Here is a 20,288-nt window from a genome sequence, read left to right as displayed (position 1 = left end):
GACTAAAAAGAAGCTGAATCCTGAGTGAGCGTCACAGGGAATGCTTCCTGAAAGTTCCCTGTGGGTTGAATTTTTACCCAGTTCTCGTCTGAAAACTCCCTGAAAGTGCAATCAGAGCCTGTCTGGAAGGGCCAGTGATGAGCCCGGGGCGGCCGTCTCTGGCGCCAGGCCCACCCTGCGGCCTGTGTGACCCTCCCCTTCCTCCGGGTGGTCACCCTAGCCCAGCGGCTGAGCTCTGAGGACAGGCATCAAGTCCTCACCGCCTGTTTGCTTTTAAAATAAAACCATACCGTCTCATTTTTTCATGGAGCGTCCTAAGTTCAGGGACACTCAGTGTCTCTGCGGTGGAGGTCCAGCCCCATGTCCATGCCGGGCGGGTCTGGGGGCCAACGAGGGGCTGGCACATCCCCACTCCTCCCCTCTGCCTGGATCAGCTCTGCGTCTGAGGCTCCGTGTTGGAGTCTGTTCAAGGAGGAAAACCCTCGTGTGTGGGGGGGAGCGCGGGGAGAGCCACCTCCTTGGTACACTCGGGGAGCCACTAAGCGTGTGGTCCGCTCTGTTGTGTGCTCGGTCATGTCCGGCTTTCTGTGACCCCATGGACTTGGCTTCCCTGAGAGCTCAGCTGGCAAAGAATCCGCCTGCAGTGCAGGAGACCCGGTTGGACTCCTGGGTCAGGAGGATCCCCCGGAGAAGGGATCAGCTACCCACTCCAGTATTCTTGGGCTTCCCTGGTGGCTCAGCTGCCTGCAGTGTGGCAGACCTGGGTTCGATCCCTGGGTTGGGAAGATCCCCCGGAGAAGGGAAAGGCCACCCACCCCAGTGTTCTGGCCTGGAGAATTCTGTGGACCATGTGGTCCGTGGGGTCTCAAAGAGTCAGACACGCCTGCGCGACTCTCACTTTCCTTCCGCCGTGTGCTGTCTCTTAGCCTTTGCTGTCTCTTGTTCCTTCTGGTTTGGGGAGCCCTGCGTGTGTGTGTGTTTGTTTCTTGATCTTTCCAAGACCCTCAGGGAGGGACTTCTCTTGGGTCTTAGAAGTACCAGGTCATCGACTTAAGCAGTGCATTTCTCATTTAGAATCATCTTTCACTGGGGTTTCCAGCCTTGCCCTGGCCTCCAGGAAGCCCAGAGCGAAGTCTGTGTTCTGCTCTTGCTGACCAGGTGCAGGACCTCAGCTTCCCGCGGTGCTGTCACCCAGCTTCACCTTGTTGAGGGCGAGTTGTGCATTCAGCAGCTTTGCCTTTGTGGCTTTACTGATCTCTCCTGCCCATCGACGTCTAGACACACACTGAGCTGCGAACCTCGAGTCGTGGTAGCGTTTCAGAACACAGTTGAAGTTGGTGCAGGTGCTCTTCTGATTTAAGCTGTTGCTAATTCAGAGATGAGGTGAGGGTTGGGAGAAAGTCATTTCACACGAAGAACCCAGGTCTCCCACATTGCAGTCAGATTCTTTACCAGTGAATCCGCCTGCAACGTCGGAGACCTGGGTTCGATCCCTGGGTTGGGAAGATCCCCCGAGAAGGGAAAGGCCACCCTCCCCAGTATTCTGGCCTGGAGAATTCTGTGGACTGTATAGTCCGTGGGGTCACCAAGAGTCAGACGCGACTGAGCAGCGTCGCTTTACACGAGGGAGGAGTGCTGCTCTGCTGTCCTCTGACACGTGATTCGCAAGACCAGGCTGCGACGGGGCGTGCGGACAGCACGGGAAGTCCCGATGACAGAGGTCACCCCTGGTCCCTAGCTGTTGGCTTTGCAGGTAGAAGGCTGAAGTAGGCCTCCGTGTGAATATCACAAACACCTTGACCTCGTGAGCCTCACTCTGGGTGATAGTGTGTGATCCAAGAAGGGGTGTTGGCGTCTCGGCCTCTGTGAGGCGCCCCTGCACCACCACTAGGAAATCAGCACTGGAGCGTTTTAGCCAGGAATGTACTGAATGCAGTAAATGTAGACTGAGCTGATGGTATCTGGAGTGCAGCCTGGGTTGTACTCTACATATATCTGACCACAAGTATGTCTTCCTTTAATATGTAGGATTTAAAATTATTGGGCAGGCACTATTAAACAGGGAAATCAGATTATAATCGATTCCTTACTTCTCTTACTGAAGCAGTAGTTGCAAAAGCTGGTTCTAAAAGTCAAGGCAAGTTTTATAAAGAAAAGCGTTGAGCGAATTCAGTCCTGTGTGAAATAAGGTAGGGTTGTTTTTGCAAGAAATAAAATTTTCGTAGGTAAGATGAATAGTAAGCTTCCCCTGCTGGAGACGCACAGCGTGTGGGTAGTTGTTATTCTTCTTGTAGTTGTTTTTCTTCAGAATCCTTTATTTCAGGACTAAAGAGTGTGGGTCTGATAATTTTCTGTTCCTTTTTTGAAACTTTAAAGTGACACAGCATAAAGATTTTTGCTAAGCTTTTTTCTCTCCAGCATATGACTTAAACTGGAAGCTGTTAGTGAGAAACTAAAGGTCACTGCATTAAACCATCACCAGTCTTATTGGATTCACTTTAGGAACTTATCCTGATACGTGTATTTAGAACGATAGAATTTATATTGGTGGTAGTTTTTCCTTTTTATTTTAGTTTTTCATAAGTAAAACGAAACTAAATAGCTTGAGTTTGCATCTGTAATTAAGATTTGACTCCCTGCGTGAAAGTTTCCCATCAGCCGCTTCAGAGAGCACACTTCTCCAGTGAGGGTCTCCAGCCCTCAGTCTGAGACGCTGCTGCCAACAGCTTTGGGACGTGCGACTGCCTTTTCTGCTGAGCTGAGTAAAAGTGACGCTCAGACTTCCCTCTGATCACTGAGGGCTCCCTGCTTCTCTGGATCCAGGAACCCAAGTCCCCTGAGGGATGAGTGCCCTCTGGGCAGCTCAGCTGAACCCCTAGGGAAGATCGGAGCTGGCAGTGGGCTCTTCTGCACAAGACAGGCTGCAGAGGACTGACCTTTGTGCCAGGAAACCTCTGAACACAGCACAGACTCTCTGTGTCTCTGGTTGTGACCTGAACTGATGGTAGATGTTTGCAGAGTTTTTGGTGACATTCAGCAATACGTGAACCGTGAACTTCCAGATGTTCAAGCTGGTTTTAGAAAAGGTAGAGGAACTAGAGATCAAATTGCCAACATCCTCTGGATCATCGAAAAAGCAAGAGAGTTCCAGAAAAACATCTATTTCTGCTTTATTGACTATGCCAAAGCCTTTGACTGTGTAGATCACAATAAACTGTGGAAAATTCTGAAAGAGATGGGAATACCAGACCACCTCATCTGCCTCTTGAGAAATTTGTATGCAGGTCAGGAAGCAACAGTTAGAACTGGACATGGAACAACAGACTGGTTCCAAATAGGAAAAGGAGTACGTCAAGGCTGTATATTGTCACCCTGCTTATTTAACTTCTATGCAGAGTACATCATGAGAAACGCTGGGCTGGAAGAAGCACAAGCTGGAATCAAGATTTCCGGGAGAAATATCAATAACCTCAGATATGCAGATGACACCACCCTTATGGCAGAAAGTGAGGAGGAACTCAAAAGCCTCTTGATGAAAGTGAAAGTGGAGAGTGAAAAAGTTGGCTTAAAGCTCAACATTCAGAAAACGAAGATCATGGCATCCGGTCCCATCACTTCATGGCAAATAGATCCCACCCTCGGAGAGGCAGGCGGCCTCCTGTGTACCTGCAGACTGCAAGGCTGGCTGGGAGAAAGGGAGCCCTGGCCATAGGGAAACAAATACTGTGTTTAATAAGGATTTTGTCTCTAGATCAAGAACTCTAAACCGGCTACAGATGCTTGTACAGTTTGTGTTTGATTGTAGTAACCTTTCTAGCGTTTGTGTCCTCCGCTTCCCTATCCCAGGAAAACCAGAGAAACTTAGCAAGAAAGTGGAAGTCATCACAGTCCAGTCCATGACTTGGATCTTCTCCAAGAGTTTGGTTATAATTGCTAATTAAACTCAGTCTAGCTAATTTAGGAAAATACTAAATACAACTTCATAAGATTAAACATAGAATTACCATATGGTCTATTTTTCTGTCAACAGATACAGATTTGTATATAACCATGGAATTACTAATTCTACTTCTAGGTTAACATCCAGAGAATTGGACGTAGGGTCAGGTATTTGTCCACTCGTGAATACGAATGTCCATACAGCGTTATTCACAACAGGCAAAACGTGGAAGCAACCCAGATAGCCATTGGGGAATGAAAGTGAAGTCGCTCATTCGTGTCCAACTCTTTGCAACCCTCTGGACTGTAGTCTGCCAGACTTCTCCATCCATGGGATTTTCCAGGCAAGAATACTGGAGTGGGTTGCCATTTTCTTCTCCAGGGGATTTTTCCAACCCAGGGATCAAACTCAGGTCTCCAGCATTGCAGGCAGACTCTACTCTCTGAGCCACCAGGGAATCCTTGAATAAACAAAATGTGGTTTTTTTTTTTTTTTGGAATGGAGTATTCTTCATCCTTAGAAAAGAATGATGTTCTTACACAGGCTACAGCAGGGATGCACCTCGAAGATACTATGCTAATGAAACATGTCAGACACAGAAGAACAAATACGGAACGACTGTGCCTATGTGAGGCGACTAGAGCCGTGATGTTCGTGGACGCGGGAAGGAGGGGGACGGTTGCCTGGAGAATGAGGGGTGAGCGTTCCACGGCTCACAGGCTCGCCTTGGGGAGCGGAGGGTTCTAAGATGGGCGGTGGTGGTTGTCCATCGTTGTGGGTGTACTGAGTGCCACCGAACTGTGTGCTCAAAAGTGATTAAAATGGTAAATGCCGTGTGATTTTGCCATAGTAAAAATTATGTTCCAAATTATGTTTGCTAATATTTTATTTAAGACAGAAGTGTGTGTGTGTGTTTGTGTCAAAGCTAAGCTGAAGCTGTTTCTCTGAGTGCTTAGACTGCCCCTTCCCCATGCCTGGCCTGGCAGCAGGAGTTCCAGGTGACAGACAGCCCCGAGGTTTTCCATTGGACAGGCAGGTCCAGTGGGGAGTTGCAGGCACCCTCTGACCTTCTGGATGGGGACTCCGTGACCTCAGGAGGGCAGCTGAACGTCGGACCTCGGTTTTCATCTTGTAAAACCAATTCAGTGAGACGCCCGGAACCCCGAGTGCCAACAGGCCCACGATGTCTGTCGTCCCCTCCACCTCCCCGTCGTGACTTCTTGAGACACTCTCCATTGGTGACTGGCGTTTCCCCCTCTTGCTTTCTGGGAAGGACAGGGGAAAAGGATCGTCACTGAACGGGAAGCCATCTGACAGCAGGTGTTTGCGCTCCTCCGTGGCATGAACTGCAAACGGTTTCAGAATTGTAAACATAACCGTTTGGCTACTGAGCTGTGAGCGTGGGAGGGCAGTTCTGATCGGGCCACGGTGAAGTCGCCATTCCTCTGGACTGCCAGGCTCCCCACTGGTTCCCCGACCCCGCCTCTGGTTCACTGGTTGCCGTGGCTGACGGAGAGGAGCGCACTCGCTCGTGTGGACTGCTCTCTGCATCTCTGACCCCGGTTGACACTTCGGCAGCTCCCATCTCCCTGCAGTCTTCCGGTCCGTGTCCTTCACTGCTTGGTCTGTGTCACATGGTCGGTCTCTCTGGATTTCCCTGTTTGTCTGTTCCAGTCATCTGGACATTAACGACCCTCCTCTGATGGGGAGGAACCATTCCTGCTGACTGGTCTCCATCCTCTGATCGAGGCCGTTCCCTCTGGGGACCCGGAGAGTCCTGTTAAGACGGAACTTGTGCTGGTCAGGCAGTGGGCGTCAGAGTCATGCAAGGGGACTGCTTACCTGCCAGGGACCCCAGAAACCCCAGGTGGTGGGGAATGGCCCCAGGAGCATGGTTTTGAAGCTGCGCCCTGATGCTGCCGTGAATCAGTTTGAGAATCTGTGGGCGGAGGGATGTTGCACTTCTCACATCAAGTGTCACACGAGTGTGAACCTCGCAGTTCAGAATCTTTGGTTTAATCAGGCAGATCCTATGTAGGTTTTAGGAAATTTAATTGGCTAACATTTATTTAAAATCGCATGGTCTTCATTAATTGCCACTTTTTCTTGCAAGACAGTATTTATCTTTTTAAACTCCTCATTGCTTTTTCATACTTAATATTCCTAGATTGATTCCCTCCAGAAACAAAATAACATCAACTGAAGGAGTCACAGCTTGTGTCGTTTTTGCTGTTGGTTTTCAGAATGATTCTTAATTCTGGTACTCGGTACATTTTTATCTAATTCACTGTTTTCCATCTACCTGCCTTCATGTATCTCTGGCATTCGTGAGCTGTTTCGTCATTTCAAGGAATTCTGTGTGTGCTTCATACAGTACAGCCGCTTTTTTGCACCCTCCATCCTTTGGCGTTCTTTTACTCTTTAAAGATAACGAGTTAATTGCGTACAGATGCTGTATGCACGTGGCTCCTCAGTACGAAGTTTCGGAACCCCCTGGCCCGGGCTTAGTATGGCTCCAGCGCATCTCAGGAAGCGGGGATGCAGGTGGTCCTGCCTGCATCCTGGAGCATGTGGTGGTACCTGATTGATTCCCAAGAGGGGGATGTCAGAGACACAAGAGAGACCCAGCTTACAGAAAAACCGGATTATTCACCTGAGGCATTTTTATTTAAGTTGACGTTTTAAAGTTTCTCGTTTTGTAGGAGAGGTACTTTCATGAAAGGTTGGAGGTGCACTGTTGTGGCCTTAGAGTTGGACACAGGCAGTGAGTGTATGAGTTGACTACAGCTAACACAGCTAGTTATCCAAACTAGAAGGCAGAAAAGTGGGGAGGCTGATGGGGGTCAAGTGAGAGGAGAAAGACTGGAAGCGGGGCAGATAGAGCAGGGTTGGGGTGCTGGACGAGATGTCCCACGCATCTCTAGCTGACAGTCAGGACAAGTGTCCTTCTCTCCCCTCCAGCCACCTGCCTCCCAGGGTGGTACCAGCCAGGGGGAGGGGGACCCCGGTGATGCTGTTGAGAAGGCGGGAGGCGCGTGGACCCAGTGCTGCGTACTCAGCGCTCAGGCGTGTTCATCTGTAGCGTGTGTCGCGGCTGTGCTGGGTGCCCCCCTGCTCCAAGGAGTCAGTTCTTACGGCCCACAGGTGGCAAGGGCCCAGGGGGCTCAGCTTGGGGGGGCGGGGGGTGCACACTGAGTGGGGACCAGGAAGCGCAGCCCAAGCTTTCTCACGATGGGCATCGGGTGCACAGGTGCTCGGATTGCTCCTGGCGCACCAGTCACGCTGCAGCGCCTGCTGTGTGCCAGCGTCCCCTGTGAAGACACCCAGAGCCAGCCTGTGAACCGTGAATCCAGAGGCCCCCCCGTGGGCCAGGACCGTGACGGAAGGAGCTGGAGGAGAGCCGTGTGCAGTGACTGATGGATAAAGGGCTCCTTGGGCGTGTTGTGGAAGCCAGTGGTGAGAAGGTTTAAAGCCTGTCTACCCCTTAGTACATGTTTACTTGAAAAGTTTTCTCTCAATGAATGCAGCATGCAGATTATATAATCTGAATAAAATGATAAGCTTTTATATTGTTAAATAGGACTGGGTTCAGTGAGAGTGTGGATAACAGTGGTTTGAAAAGTCAGACTCTGTAAAGGAGGGCTGAGGAGTCTGTCGACTCTCTAGCTGGCTCTGGCTTTAGATCACAGAGAGGGATGGCCGTGACTGTCCGAGACACCCAGGCCCTCCTCTTCCAGCCTCCTGGGCCGCCTCGCCTCCCATCTGCGCGCCCGGGTCAGCCTTTGCCCGTAGCGTGGACGCAGCCTCCAGGCAGATGGCTGGTGAGTCGTGGGCTCACCGTGTCCGCCTCCTTCACGCTGGCAAACACGGTCCTCGCTGCCCGGAGTCCGCTCTGAACCGGTCGTGTGGTGGGTTTTGTTCCGTTTTCTGGGTCTCGTGGGCCAGTGAGGAAATCCAGAGACTGATTCTCTTGTGGTTGGAAGCACATTTCATTTTAGAAATACACTTTCTGTAGCAGTGAATTTTAACAGGTCAGCAGTACCTGTTTGAGGGTATCTCTTTTGCTCTTAGGACATTCTAAAATAAAACTTGTTTCGGGGCGGCACTAAAACGTGGGTTTTCCTGGCTGGACTTCACGGCGGTGCCTCCGAGGAAAGCGGCTGGTGGTCTCGGCGCCGCCGCCCCCCCCCGCCCCAGGAGCTGTCGGCTCCTGCGTCTCCATCAGGCGGGGCTCACGTCTGAGGCGGGCTGCGCCTGTGTCGCACGGGCTCTGCCGTGGGAGCAGCTTTGCCCTGGGTCTCAGCGTCTGCCTCTTCGCTGAGTCCTGAGCCATGGCTTCTGCTCTGCGGTGCGGCTTTCTGGTCCCCGCTTGTCCTGAGGCCGGGTAGCCCTCTGACCCTCCCCTCGGAGCGGAGGGGGCTGGGCTGAGGGGTGTCAGGGTTCTCTCCCCTCGTTTGTTCGGTCAACGGTGACCATGTGTTCTGAGCGCTGGGGGTGCGTCAGTGAGCTCGATAGAGGGGACCCTGCCTTCAGGAGCTTGGTGGCGTCCAGCCACAATTTGTTAGTAAAAGTCAGATGAGACGAACAGAGCTGGGGTGAGGACTGAAAAAACCAGAATGGGCCAGCACGTGGATGGTGCCAGGAGGGGCCGTGGACGTGGGTCCAAGAGGAGGCGGCATTGTAGCTGCCGTTGAGATGAGCAGAAGAAAGCAGCTGTCAGAGCTCCAGGCCCAGAACGTTCCAGGCAGAGGGAAGAGCGAGTCCAGAGGCCCCAGGGGAGCACGGGCCGGGCACAGACGTCAGGAGGGAGGTGGCCCCAGACTGGTGCCTGTGCGCCCAAGGTCAGCCCTGCTGTGAGCACTTCTCCACCCAAAGAGGGCCGTCACAAGGCCCCTGGGGTGGGGGTGGGGCTCGAGCCCCGGGCGAGATTGCAGGGCCCATGATGTCCACCGAGAGCCAGCAGAGTGTCAACAGGGAGGTGAAGGCCAGTTCAGCAGGGCTGGTCACACGAGCCAGCAGGAGTCCACGTCTGAACATGCAGAACCACGGAGAGCTCCGCAAGACCTGCCGCCTCAGAGGTGCAGAGCTTGCCGCCAAGCTCGCGTGTCCAGGCTGGTGGACCCGTAGCCTGGAAGTTCCACCTCTGTGGACAGGGGTCTCCGGGGGGCCCTTGAAGACGTGAGGAGCAGGTCAGGGTGGGAGGGCCGGCCCCGTGCCAGTTAACAGCTCGGGTCCTGACAGCCTGGCTGCTGTCCCCCCTGCTCAAGTGAGCCATGGGCTCCCGCCCCTCCGGGTGGCGTGGCACCTCCACCATCCACTCACCTCCCTTCCGTCACCTCGCCCCCAGCACCTTAAAACTGCATTGTAACAAGTGCAGGATGGGCTGAAGGTTAAAAGAAACAGGAAGGGCACCTGAGGGCTTCCTCAGAAGACCCAGCAGTGCCCCCTCGCTGGTGACCGCTGGTCAAACGCTCTTCCGTTAGAAATACTCAGCTTCCGAGTCCATCAGCAGTGACCCTGCAGGTTTGCTGGCACGTTGGAAGGAGCAGCACAGCCCGGGGTACACGCTGCGGCTTCAGCGGCAGCATCAGAGGGTCGCTGGTGAACAGCATTACAGACCGTCCGTTCAGGGGACCACTGAGCAGCCTTAGAAAAGCGCAGGGAGACTGAGCTGGTGATGGACGACAGCACCTGAGACACTGGTGAAGGCGAGCGAGGCAGGCCGCTGGGTCTCGAACGTCACTGCGCGGGTCTGTCAGCAGTGGGTGAGAGGGAAGCGTCGTGTAGTATGTGCTGCTGTGTGTAGAGCCTGTCTCTGAGGAGACCTGGAAACCAGACTCCATGACCCGGGTGGTGATGGGTCCCAGGCTGATGGGGGGAGGCCTTTTGCCATGCGCTTTTTTAGTCTTGTACTGTATATGTATTACCACTCCCAGATTTTCCCCAGAGTGAATCTGCTTTTAACTTCAGAAATCTCCAGTTCCACCAACTGAATGCAAGTCTGCCTGTTTTAGCAGGAAAATGATCTGACTGCTGAACGTCCACTCCCCAATCCTCCAGCGGCTCCAGCTTGTCTTCTTTCACATTACAGGAAATATTTGACTCGTAGTTCATCATGTTCTCTCTCATTGCGTTAGTAAAGTCTCATCCAGTTTTCTTAGGTCTCTTTCCCTTCCTTCCTCCACCCAGAGGCTCTATACATTTATTACCAGGTTAGATGATATTCAGACGGTTCACACCAGGAGGAGGATAACTGTTTGCCTTAACGTTTGAACTCTGTTTTCAAAAATTACCCCTTTGGCTGTGCAGGGTCTTGGTTGCAGTGTGTGGGCACTTGTTCTCTGGCCAGGGGTCGAGCCTGGGCCCCCTGTACTGGGAGCGAGGAGTCTCAGCGGGATGGGCCTTCCGGGTGGCGGGCGGGGACACTGTCTCCAGCCGCCTAGGAGGCTCTTTGAAAACGCAGCAGAACCAGGACTGTGGACAGAGGCCCATACTCCCGTGGAAGCGGCCCGGGGGCCGCGGGCCTGCAGAAGCTGGGGGCTGCTTCACGCGTCTGTCTGAGTGGACCCTCACCCGGAAGCAGTCTCGGCTCAGTGCCAGACGGCCTTGGCTCTAGTAATATTTCTTTGAATCCGTTTCCTTTTTTCTTTCAACTTCTCACGCCCAGGACATGTCCTCTTCACAAGAGCTGTTCTTGTTGAGTTCCATTCTTCAAAAGTCTCAAGTCCTGCAGCTTCCCCCCAGCTTGTTCCTTCCCGTCTGTCTTTGTTAGGAGGGAAGGCTGAGGGCAAGCTCCTTGTCAGACATGTGGGGACAGCAGACGCCCTTGAAAGCAGACTCTGCAGAGGTTCTGGTCTCTCACCTTGGACTGTTGGTCAGCCCTGGGTCTGTCGTGGGCGTTTCTCCCCAGTCAAGGGCAGGCTGGGGGTGGGTGCTCACCACTGTGCTCCTGGGCCCCTACAGGCACCTCCCCGTTCATGGACGCGCTGACGGCCAACGGGACCACCACCCTGCAGACGTCGGTCACGGGCGTGACGGCCGGGAAGAGGAAGTTCATCGACGACAGGCGAGACCAGCCCTTTGACAAGCGGCTGCGCTTCAGCGTGCGGCAGACGGAGAGCGCCTACAGGTACCGGGACATCGTGGTCCGGAAGCAGGACGGCTTCACCCACATCCTGCTGTCCACCAAGTCGTCCGAGAACAACTCGCTCAACCCGGAGGTGAGCGCTGCCGCGGGGGCCACGGGGGCCGCTGTCTCCGGGCCCGCAGGCCAAGCCCCGGCTCCCCTGGGCCCTACTCCCCCGCCCGCCCGCCCGCCCAGGGCCGGGTCCAGCTACGAACTGGGAGGTGCAGGGTGCCCTGAGCACCCACCTCCTGGCCAAGAGCCCCTCATCCGCCCAGGTCGGCGGGTGGGCCTCCCTGGAATCACGTGTGAGGTGTGTGCTCCCAGAGCTCTCGGTTCAGGCGTGGTTAAGGCCCCCTGGGGTCCAGCCCTGCAGAAGCTCACCCCACCTTCCTTCCCTTCAGCCTCCAGCTCCACATGGAGTGGCGCTTCAGCTGCGGTGATTCCTACACGGTTATTGCTGGTCGTTAAGTAGCTTCCAGGGGGTGAGGGAGACGGGTGCTCCCAGAGGCTCAAAAGCTTAGTTCTGTGACATATCTAAAATCAGAGGTGTTTGAACCTGAGCTATTTCATGCTTAAAATGGTAAGTTCTGATAGTTCGTTTCCTACTTGTGGATGGTAGGTCAGGCTTTCAGCTCGGGTGTCGGCCAGTGGTCAGGGGGCACCAGGTCCAGGCTGGTCCCCGGCACCTCATTAGAACGTTGGTGTTTGTAAATGCTTCGTAGGGACCGTTTTAAATGGTTTGTGTCCACTGAAAACACCTCCATGCTGTGCCTCCTCTTACTGCACTTGGGCACCAAACTTGAGGTTTCCGTCCCAAGAATGGGAGGCTGGTGTCAAAAAACGAAGCAAAACCAGACCAGCCGCTTCTTTGCACTGGTGGCATGTGCCACCTGCTGTCCAAACTGCAGAAATGCCAAGAGGATAGAACAGAACTCGCCCACCGGGAGCCACGGGGACAGCACTGCTTAGCGACTCAGATGCACATTCCCCCCAAGTTACACTGCGTTCCTGACGGGCTCTGTGACGACACTTGGTCCCCACTGTTCCACACCCCTGGCTTCAGAAAAGAAGGAAATTGCGAGCCACTCGGTAGACGCGGGCAGCAGTGTCAGGCCGTGAACCCGCTTCCAGTGAATCGAGTCGGGATGGTGCAGTGAGGAGACGCTCTTGGGTGCCTTTCAGGTGATGAAGGAGCTGCAGAGCGCGCTGAGCACGGCCGCGGCCGACGACAGCAAGCTGGTGCTGCTCAGTGCCGTGGGCAGCGTCTTCTGCTGCGGCCTGGACTTCATCTACTTCATCCGGCGCCTGACGGACGACCGCAAGAGGGAGAGCGCCAGGATGGCCGAGGCCATCAGGTACGCACTCCGGTCCGCGAGACGGCCGGCGTGAGCCGGACCCTGCTGGTGGGGGTCTCCTCCCCTGAGAAAAGTGATGAGAGGAGTGAGGGGTCTCCTCTCCGGAAGATGGCTAAGGCCATCAGGTACGCATCCTGGTCCGCAAGATGACCGGCATGAACCAGACCCCATGATGGGTCTCCTCCCCTGAGACCCGCTGCTAGCAAGAGTTAACACATCTGTCTGTTCTGTGGGCAGCTTGCCTCGAGCAGGTAGCCGATGTCAAGGCTGGCTCGAGCCCAGCATGTGTTGGAGCGGGGTGGGGTCCGGGGGAGAGCCCAGGGCAGCACATGGCTGGAGTATCCAGCATGTGTGTTCAGGGCCTGCAGCACAGATGCCCCCTCCTTCATGTGATAACTTACATTTGGTCAACTCCAGAATCAATCAACTAGGCTTTATGACACGCTAGTTCTATAACGTCACACAAGAAGGGTGCAACTCAATGGCCATGAGTTTGAGTAAACTCCAGGAGTTGGTGATGGGACAGGAAAGCCTGGCATTCTGTGGTCCATGGGGTCACAAATAGTCAGACACGACTAAGCGACTGAACCGAACGTTCTTTCTAAAATACAAACACTCATGCCTCAGGTGGCGGCTGCATGTTTTCCGTGAGATCACAGTGAGTTCCCACCTCACGGTGTGATTCGGGAGCTGGTTTCTCTACCCCAGCTCCGGCCCCCGCCCCGCCCGTACATGGCTCTCTGAGGCCCCCCGTGCCTCCCCCACCCCATCCCAGGCGGGGTTGCCCTTGACCGTGGCACAGGCTTGTATTGTTGGGATCAGACAGAGCTGAGGAAGAAAAATCAGCAGCCATCTCGTGTGTTGAACCCCAGGTGCTTTAAATGCTTGTTTTCTTCAGCAACCCACTCCATTTCTGAGACTCCAGGATGCCCCACAAAAAGCTGGATTGGTCGTCTAGGGAAATGCCAAATCTTGCTTTAGGAAAATCCACTCAGTTTTTCTCTAAATGATGTGTTCTGTCGATGTGAAGTTCTGTTAATGCAGGATCTGAAAAATAGTCACACCGGATCGACTTAACCTTTATCTTGGCTCATTTGCGCTGAAATTCATGTTTTGTGTGTAAAGTTGGCTTATTCACGCAAAGCTATTACTGTGTATATTTTTTGTTTGTTTCTGTGATGTCCTGCCTCAAATTCCTTAACTCTTTGGGCAGAGAACAGCACCGCTGAGTTTCCAAAAGGAAGGTAGTAACTAGGAAGGTCAGGCATAGACTGTGAGCTTCTCGTGTGTCTGTGGGGCTAACCCTGGCTGGGATTGGTGGTGGTAACCAGTTTGCAGATTAACTGTGATAAAAATATTCAGCACACGTGTGATAAAGTTATTAGAGATCAGTTTATAGTGTTAGACTTTTGGAGTCCGTGGAACCAGGAGGAGCTGAGGCTTGAGGAGGGAGCAGAGCCTGTGAGGAAACGGGCCCTTGACCCTGACCTTGTCGCCTTCAGTCCTGGCCCAGACGCACTTGTGCAGGGGAGCTCAGCTGAGAGAGGGCGGGACTGGCCCTGGGTAGCTCAGTTCCTGTTTCCCCAAAGCGTTTGTCAGGCTCACCGTTTGTAGGGGGTTTTTAACCTTTTTGGTGAGGTCTGGGATGGCAAATATTCTCCAAAAGAATGGATAGAACTTCGATTTTGTTGAACGGTCTTTTTAAGCTTTAAAGGTCTTCCTTGTAGCTCAAACAGTAAAGAACCTGCCTGCAATGCAGGAGACCCAGGTTCGATCTCTGGGTCGGGAAGATCCTCTGGAGAAGGGAACGGCAATCCAGAGTATTCATGCCTAGAAAATCCCATGGACCAAGGAGCCTGGTAGGCTACAGTCCATGGTCGCAAAGAGCAACTTCACTTTCACTTTTTTTTTTTTTGGAATTGAATTTTTTATTAGAAAAAATGCCATATTTTATAGATCACCATTTATGAGAATCAAGCTAACTTTGTGGCAAATATAATCTCTTTCCTTCCCACTGTTCCCAGCATAGCCTTTCACTCAGTTGAGAGGAAACTGAAGTTTAAATTCAGTGTATTGTATGGGGCACATCTGAATGCTCATGCATTTTTATTTTAAGGTTTAAAATACGCTTGCATTACGCCCCCCAAAGCAGCAGACAGACGGTCCCGAGCATCCGGGGCCCAGGCAGCTCCTGCCTCCCACCTCCGGCAGCGCGGGGCTGAGCCCTCGTGTTTCTGCTGAGCAGAAGAGCAGTTGTGTGAGCTTCTATCTGGCAGCTTTTGTTTGTTTCTAACATGAAACGGATTTCTCTGCAGACTGTGTTCGCTCTGGCATCTCAGGGTCCTCGGCACGGCGCGGTCGCGTCCTCTGAGGAGGGGCGATGGTGTCCACTCCCAGGCAGGCTGGTCTGCTCATGCTGCTCCCGGGAGGGGCCCCAGGTGTAGAGAAGGCTATCATCCCAAGCAAAGAGAAAAAAGAAAACTCGTTTTCTTAGGGGGAAAAGTTCAGCTCCAAACATTTCTCCAAACATACAGCATGAGAAGGATTAGTGCTGCGTGGAGTACCCCTTCCCTTTACCATTTCTCTGTCGTCACTTCAGTCGCTCAGTCGTGTCCAACTCTGTGACCCCATGGACTGCAGCACGCCAGGCCTCTCTGTCCATCACCAACTCCCGGAGTTCACTCAAACTCATGTCCATTGAGTCGGTGATGCCATCCAGCCATCTCATCCTCTGTCGTCCCCTTCTCCTCCCTCCCTCAATCTTTCCCAGCATCAGGGTCTTTTCCAATGAGTCGGCTCCCCGCATCAGGTGGCCAGAGTATTGGAGTTTCCACTTCAGCATCAGTCCTTCCAGTGAATATTCAGGACTGATTTCCTTTAGGATGGACTGGTTCGATCTCCTTGCAGTCTAGGATTCTACCATTGCTCTCTAGGATCTCTATTGTTACACTGGTTTGATCCCCTCTTCCTTGTGAAGCTACCATCCCTGTCCGTGGTTCCCAGTTGTCAGTATTGGAGCCGTCTCCACTTTGCCCCCGTTCACAGCAGCTGAATGCGGGGCCACTTGGGGAAAATGTCTGCTCTAAGTCAGAGAGACAGCTTGGCAGTTACTTTGTTGACAGTCGTCTGTAACTGAGCATAGATGATGCATTTCCATCACGGTTCGTTGATCCTCAGAAGGTGGCAGAACTGAACAGCTTCATGGAGATGGTCTGGGATTATTTCAAGGACCTGTTTTGGAGGTTATCTGGCTCTCTTTGTGTCCTTGAATCCCAGGGTGATCTTCCTGACAGGACCCCACGCTCTCATTCATTGGCGTGAGTTAATTCTCAATCCCCCCAACCTCCGGGGACCCTGAGTGGGCTGAGGGCTGACTGCAGAGGCCTTGGAGAACAGTCCCCTGAGTGAGGTGTGCAGCTGCCAAACACTGAGGCCCCCTCCCCCCACTGTATACACACCCACCCACCCCCCTACACCTCCTCCTGCCAGAAATCCATGCCTGCGTCTGCAGAGGAGGGGAGACCGCATGCTAAGTTGTGACTTTCAGAGCCTATCTGAACAGATTAAATTGCTGAATTGTCGGGACCAGCACCCAGACTGTTACCTTTGGTACTGCAGCTGGGGCTGTAGGGTTTAGAATCTGGAATTCTGTCCTGAGCCTTCAAGGCTCAGATGGCCTTGAAGGAATTATCTTGTATTCGTTTCCAGTGTGTTTGTCCTTTTCTTCACTGTGTTCAGTCTTCACAAGACGCAGCCTCTGAACGTAGTTAAGATTCCAGCGTGGGGAGGAGGCTGCACCAGCCAGCCCTAAACTGAAGAGCAGCCTAGTTTTCCAGCCTGATCCTAAAACAGAGGCCAGCGGCGTTGTCTGGGCTGTGAGACCCCTCGCCCCTGTGTGGGGGAACCCAGGCCCCCTGGGAGGCCTGGTCGATGGTCATCGCAAGTGGCAGGAGGTGCTGTGCAGACGTGTGTCGGGCTGGGGGGTGCTCTGTTGGGTCTTGGGTCTTACACCAGCCTCTGAGCATCTCGTCTCTGCGTCTGAGTCACTCCATCCTGTCCATATAAACTCAGGAATATCCGTGTTTTCAGTTTATCAGTGAGCTGTCTGAAATCACAGACCAAGTCCAGACCCAGGCCCTGAGGCTCCTGCCCCATCCCAGGCTGTCCGTGTGGCCCTGCGCCCTCTTTCCTGCAGGAGAGCTGCTGGACTGGTCTGCAGCCTTTCAGGTTTCCTGGGCTCCTCCCTGTCATCAGGGAAAGAGGGGTTCCTGGAGCCCAAGCTGAGAGCACCCTCTGCTGTGCTGCTCCCTGGGAATTCACGTGGGTCCTGTAGCGACAGGTGCTTGCCCGGCCTCGAGGGCGCTGCTCAGCCTTTGCAGCACAGCAGTACAGGCCAGGGCCCTTCGCAGCCAGAAGGCCGTCAGTTACGTAACTGGCCATCAGCCTGTTACGGTCAACGCACACGGCCTTCACGTCCTGATGTACTGAATTCCATACAAGTAGATTTCTTTCTGTTGTTCAAATATGCAGTGTTTTGAGTAACCCTCCATTTGTTTTCTGTTTTAGAAACTTCGTGAACACCTTCATTCAGTTCAAGAAGCCTATTATCGTAGCCGTGAATGGCCCAGCCATTGGGCTAGGCGCATCCATTCTGCCTCTCTGTGACGTGGTCTGGGCCAATGAAAAGGCGTGGTTCCAGACGCCCTACACCACCTTCGGGCAGAGTCCAGACGGCTGTTCCACCGTCATGTTCCCGAAGATTATGGGAGGAGCATCTGTGAGTACCCCTTCTGAACATGTCGTCCTGGGAACCGTCCTCGGTTACCGCTTCTCTTAACTGTAGACAGGTGTCGCTCTATGGGCGGTTCCCATCAAACACTCGCATCATTCAGCTCTTGTCCTCATTCGTGAACCCGTGGGAAGTTGTCATGCTTTGGTTCATAGCCTGTTTATTGACACCGTTTGGCAAGGTGCCGCCGTGTCTGCATAATTAACACTGATCCTCCCCAGTGGTGAATACCTGGTCTGTAACCCAAACCAACCAGAGTTTGCAGCGGAAAGGGCCTTGACCTGATAGCCTGGTAGCTGCACTTCTGGGGGACGCCTCAGGGGCAGAATTGCTCTGCCGCATAACCCGCCACACCAGGAGTCCGGGCTGTAGCTCTGGATCTCTGGAAAGGCTGTGTTGTGGTCCTTGCTCCTGCGACCAGGGCAGGAGGCCGAGGTGGGGGCAGGGGGTGGGGTGGGGGCGGCGGCGGCTATAGAAGCCGTCACTGGGGAGGTGGGCGTGGAGAAGCCAAACTGAGGCGGCCCCGCCCACGGGAGCTCCGGGCGCCGCGCCTGCCGTGGACCAGAGCGGCTGGTGGCTTTGTGTCTCGTTGCTGAGCGCAGGCTCCAGCTTTGCCCTTTGACAGAGTCCCTGGGGGTCCGGGTGGCTGTCCTGACGGCCTCCAGCAGCTGGGCAGCCAGGGACGGGGGCGGCTCCACCTCCGGCCTGTGCGCGGGCCGCTCTTCTGGGTTCAGAACTCGCCTTCCCCTGCCTGGGAGAGACACACAGGAGGCCTCGACGGGATCCCTGCCTCAGGCAGGAGGCCCTGCCAGACGTTAAAATTAGTAGGGGAAAAAAGGGGCAGGAAACGGACGATCCATCTCCCGCCACCCGGCTGCCCCCTGTGGGCCTCGGGGGCCGTCCTGGTGAGGCAGGAGGACACTGGTTGCTGCCTGTGGCCATGGGCAGCGGTCATGGATCTGAGGCCCATGGGACCTGCCACTCCCAGAGCTGCGAGGAGAGACGTGTCTTCGGGAGGGGCGGCCACACCTGCCCCCCTGGGTCCCAGCCTGTGGAGACCTGGCCCCCATCACCCCCAAAGGGCCTCTGCCTGGTGCCACCCAAGGCCCTGCTGCATCCGCTGCTCCTCGCATGGTGGGCGCCCCCTGCCGCCTCAGCTCGGCTCCCCGCCCCCCTCATCCAGGCCCGCCCCCAGAGCCGCGTGTCGCTGCAGCTTTAGATCTACAGCAGATGGACCTTAGATTTCTTGGTTAGTCTGTGTGGTTCTGCTCTGCATGAGACCCTTAGGTTCCATAAGAGTCCCCGGCCAGTGCTTGCTTCACCCTTGGGCACCGTCTGAACTCGGAGCAGAGAGTTTCCAGGCTGGGTCTCCCTGCCACCTCTCCCCGCGGCTCACCTGGCCTCTGCTCTTCTTTCTTCCAGGCGAATGAAATGCTGCTCAGCGGGCGGAAGCTAACGGCACAGGAGGCGTGCGGCAAAGGGCTGGTCTCCCAGGTGTTCTGGCCTGGGACCTTCACCCAGGAAGTCATGGTCCGCATCAAGGAGCTCGCCTCCTGCAACCCCGTCGTACGTCCAGCTCCTGTTCCGCCCTTTCTCTGCAGGGTGCACGCAGAGCCAGACGCCAAGGCTGGGCCTCTGCACACAGCGGGAGCCAAGGGAGCTCAGTTAGACGTAGGAGCTGAGAAACGTCCCGTGGAGGTGTACAAAGAGCATTCTTGCTAAATTCTTGACCGTTTCCAAAGCCTTGCACTTCTCCACGTGTTTTCTCCCCTCAGTGAACGTAGGTTTGTGTTTTGTTGGCGTGTGTCCAGCACTCGCTAAAGTGCGTTTAGCAAATGAGAGGGTGAAACGTTATTTCCTTTTAACTGACACAGCTCCCGTGTAAGCTGTCCCAGACATCGCAACAACCCATTACAGAGAGTAAGTTCTGGTTAGAAGTCCTCTCGGCGGGCTTTCCCAGCGAGCCTTCCAGGGGTGAGCATCACCGGTGGGGTTCCTGCAAAGCTAGCGCAGGCCCAAAGCTGGTCTTGCTGCCAGGGCAGGACCAGGGTGTGGAGAGCATGGCTGTCAAGAAATAGCTTAACAGCCCTTTGAAGTCGAGAGTTTGCCCCGCACCCACAGCGGGTGAAATGTGTGTCACACGCTCGTCAGGCCTGGCACGCGTTAGGAGAAGGCGCTCGGCCCTCTTGCTGGGTGGCTCCTCGGGTCTGGTGTTTGCTTCCAGAAGTGTAGGGGCTGCGAGGCACCAGCGCTTGCAGCCACAGTCCCCGCTCACTCCCTGCTTGTTGTCTGGCGCAGGTGCTCGAGGAATCCAAGGCCCTTGTTCGCTGCAACATGAGGCTGGAGCTGGAGCAGGCCAACGAGCGGGAGTGCGAGGTGCTGAAGAAGATCTGGGGCTCGGCTCAGGGCATGGACTCCATGCTCAAGTACCTGCAGAGGAAGATCGACGAGTTCTGACGGCCGGGCTGCCCGACCTCACCGCCCGGGCCAGGCTCGCCCGGAGCTCCTACTGGGAAGCAGGACTTGAGACAGCCAAGCTATTTATTGCCAAGGAGTTTTTAAGTACTGTAACTTTAAAATAAATAACTACAAAACTCCTTTGTCCAAACGTCATTATTTTATACTTAATACACACACAAGTGTAAAAGTATAAAGGTGAGCTCTGGGTTGCTCTTTGAGGCTCTAATTTCTGTTATCTTCAGCTAGTACTGTATTAAAAAGTGTGTTTTCTTGGTTTGGGTGTCAGAAAAGTCTGAAACAATGTTTGTTTTCCTTGTTTTTTTCTCCTTCTAGACGAAAAGAAAGAGGTGTTAGCCAGCCTCGCCATCCCTGCCCCAAATAGAAATATGGAAAGATATGAGATGTATCCTTATCTCTAAGAGGTCCAAAGCCTCAGAGATAGAAAATTCTAAATCAAATGGAAGACTTATCTTTTTGGATAAGTATTTCTGATTAAACACCCACTGATGGATATACCCCCAAAGTAAAATACGCCTAGGATTCATGCTGAGATAGCAACTGATTCTTCCTTTTTTAAATGTGTGATTCTTACCCAGTTAACAGGAAGAAACCACTCTC

The 20,288-nt window shown here is 53.9% G+C and overlaps 1 protein-coding gene across 3 annotated transcripts in view; it reads left to right on the top strand.

Annotated features, from left to right (window-relative positions):
- The window catches only part of CDYL (chromodomain Y like), a 156,744-nt gene extending 136,937 nt beyond the window's left edge, over positions 1-19,807 (top strand). For all 3 annotated transcript variants that reach the window (XM_061398954.1, XM_061398955.1, XM_061398956.1), the window contains 5 exons: positions 10,904-11,160; positions 12,249-12,421; positions 16,988-17,198; positions 18,633-18,776; positions 19,509-19,807. In XM_061398954.1, coding sequence (XP_061254938.1) covers positions 10,904-11,160; positions 12,249-12,421; positions 16,988-17,198; positions 18,633-18,776; positions 19,509-19,667 — 944 coding nt within the window. In that variant the 3' untranslated portion in view covers positions 19,668-19,807. The remainder of the gene's footprint in view (positions 1-10,903; positions 11,161-12,248; positions 12,422-16,987; positions 17,199-18,632; positions 18,777-19,508) is intronic.
- The last annotated feature ends 481 nt before the right edge of the window (positions 19,808-20,288 follow it).

This window comes from Bos javanicus, chromosome 23 (assembly GCF_032452875.1).
Source record: "Bos javanicus breed banteng chromosome 23, ARS-OSU_banteng_1.0, whole genome shotgun sequence".
Lineage (NCBI taxonomy): Eukaryota > Metazoa > Chordata > Mammalia > Artiodactyla > Bovidae > Bos > Bos javanicus.
The sequence above is the reverse complement of the archived record's forward strand: the minus strand, read 5'-3'. Positions and strand labels throughout refer to the sequence as shown.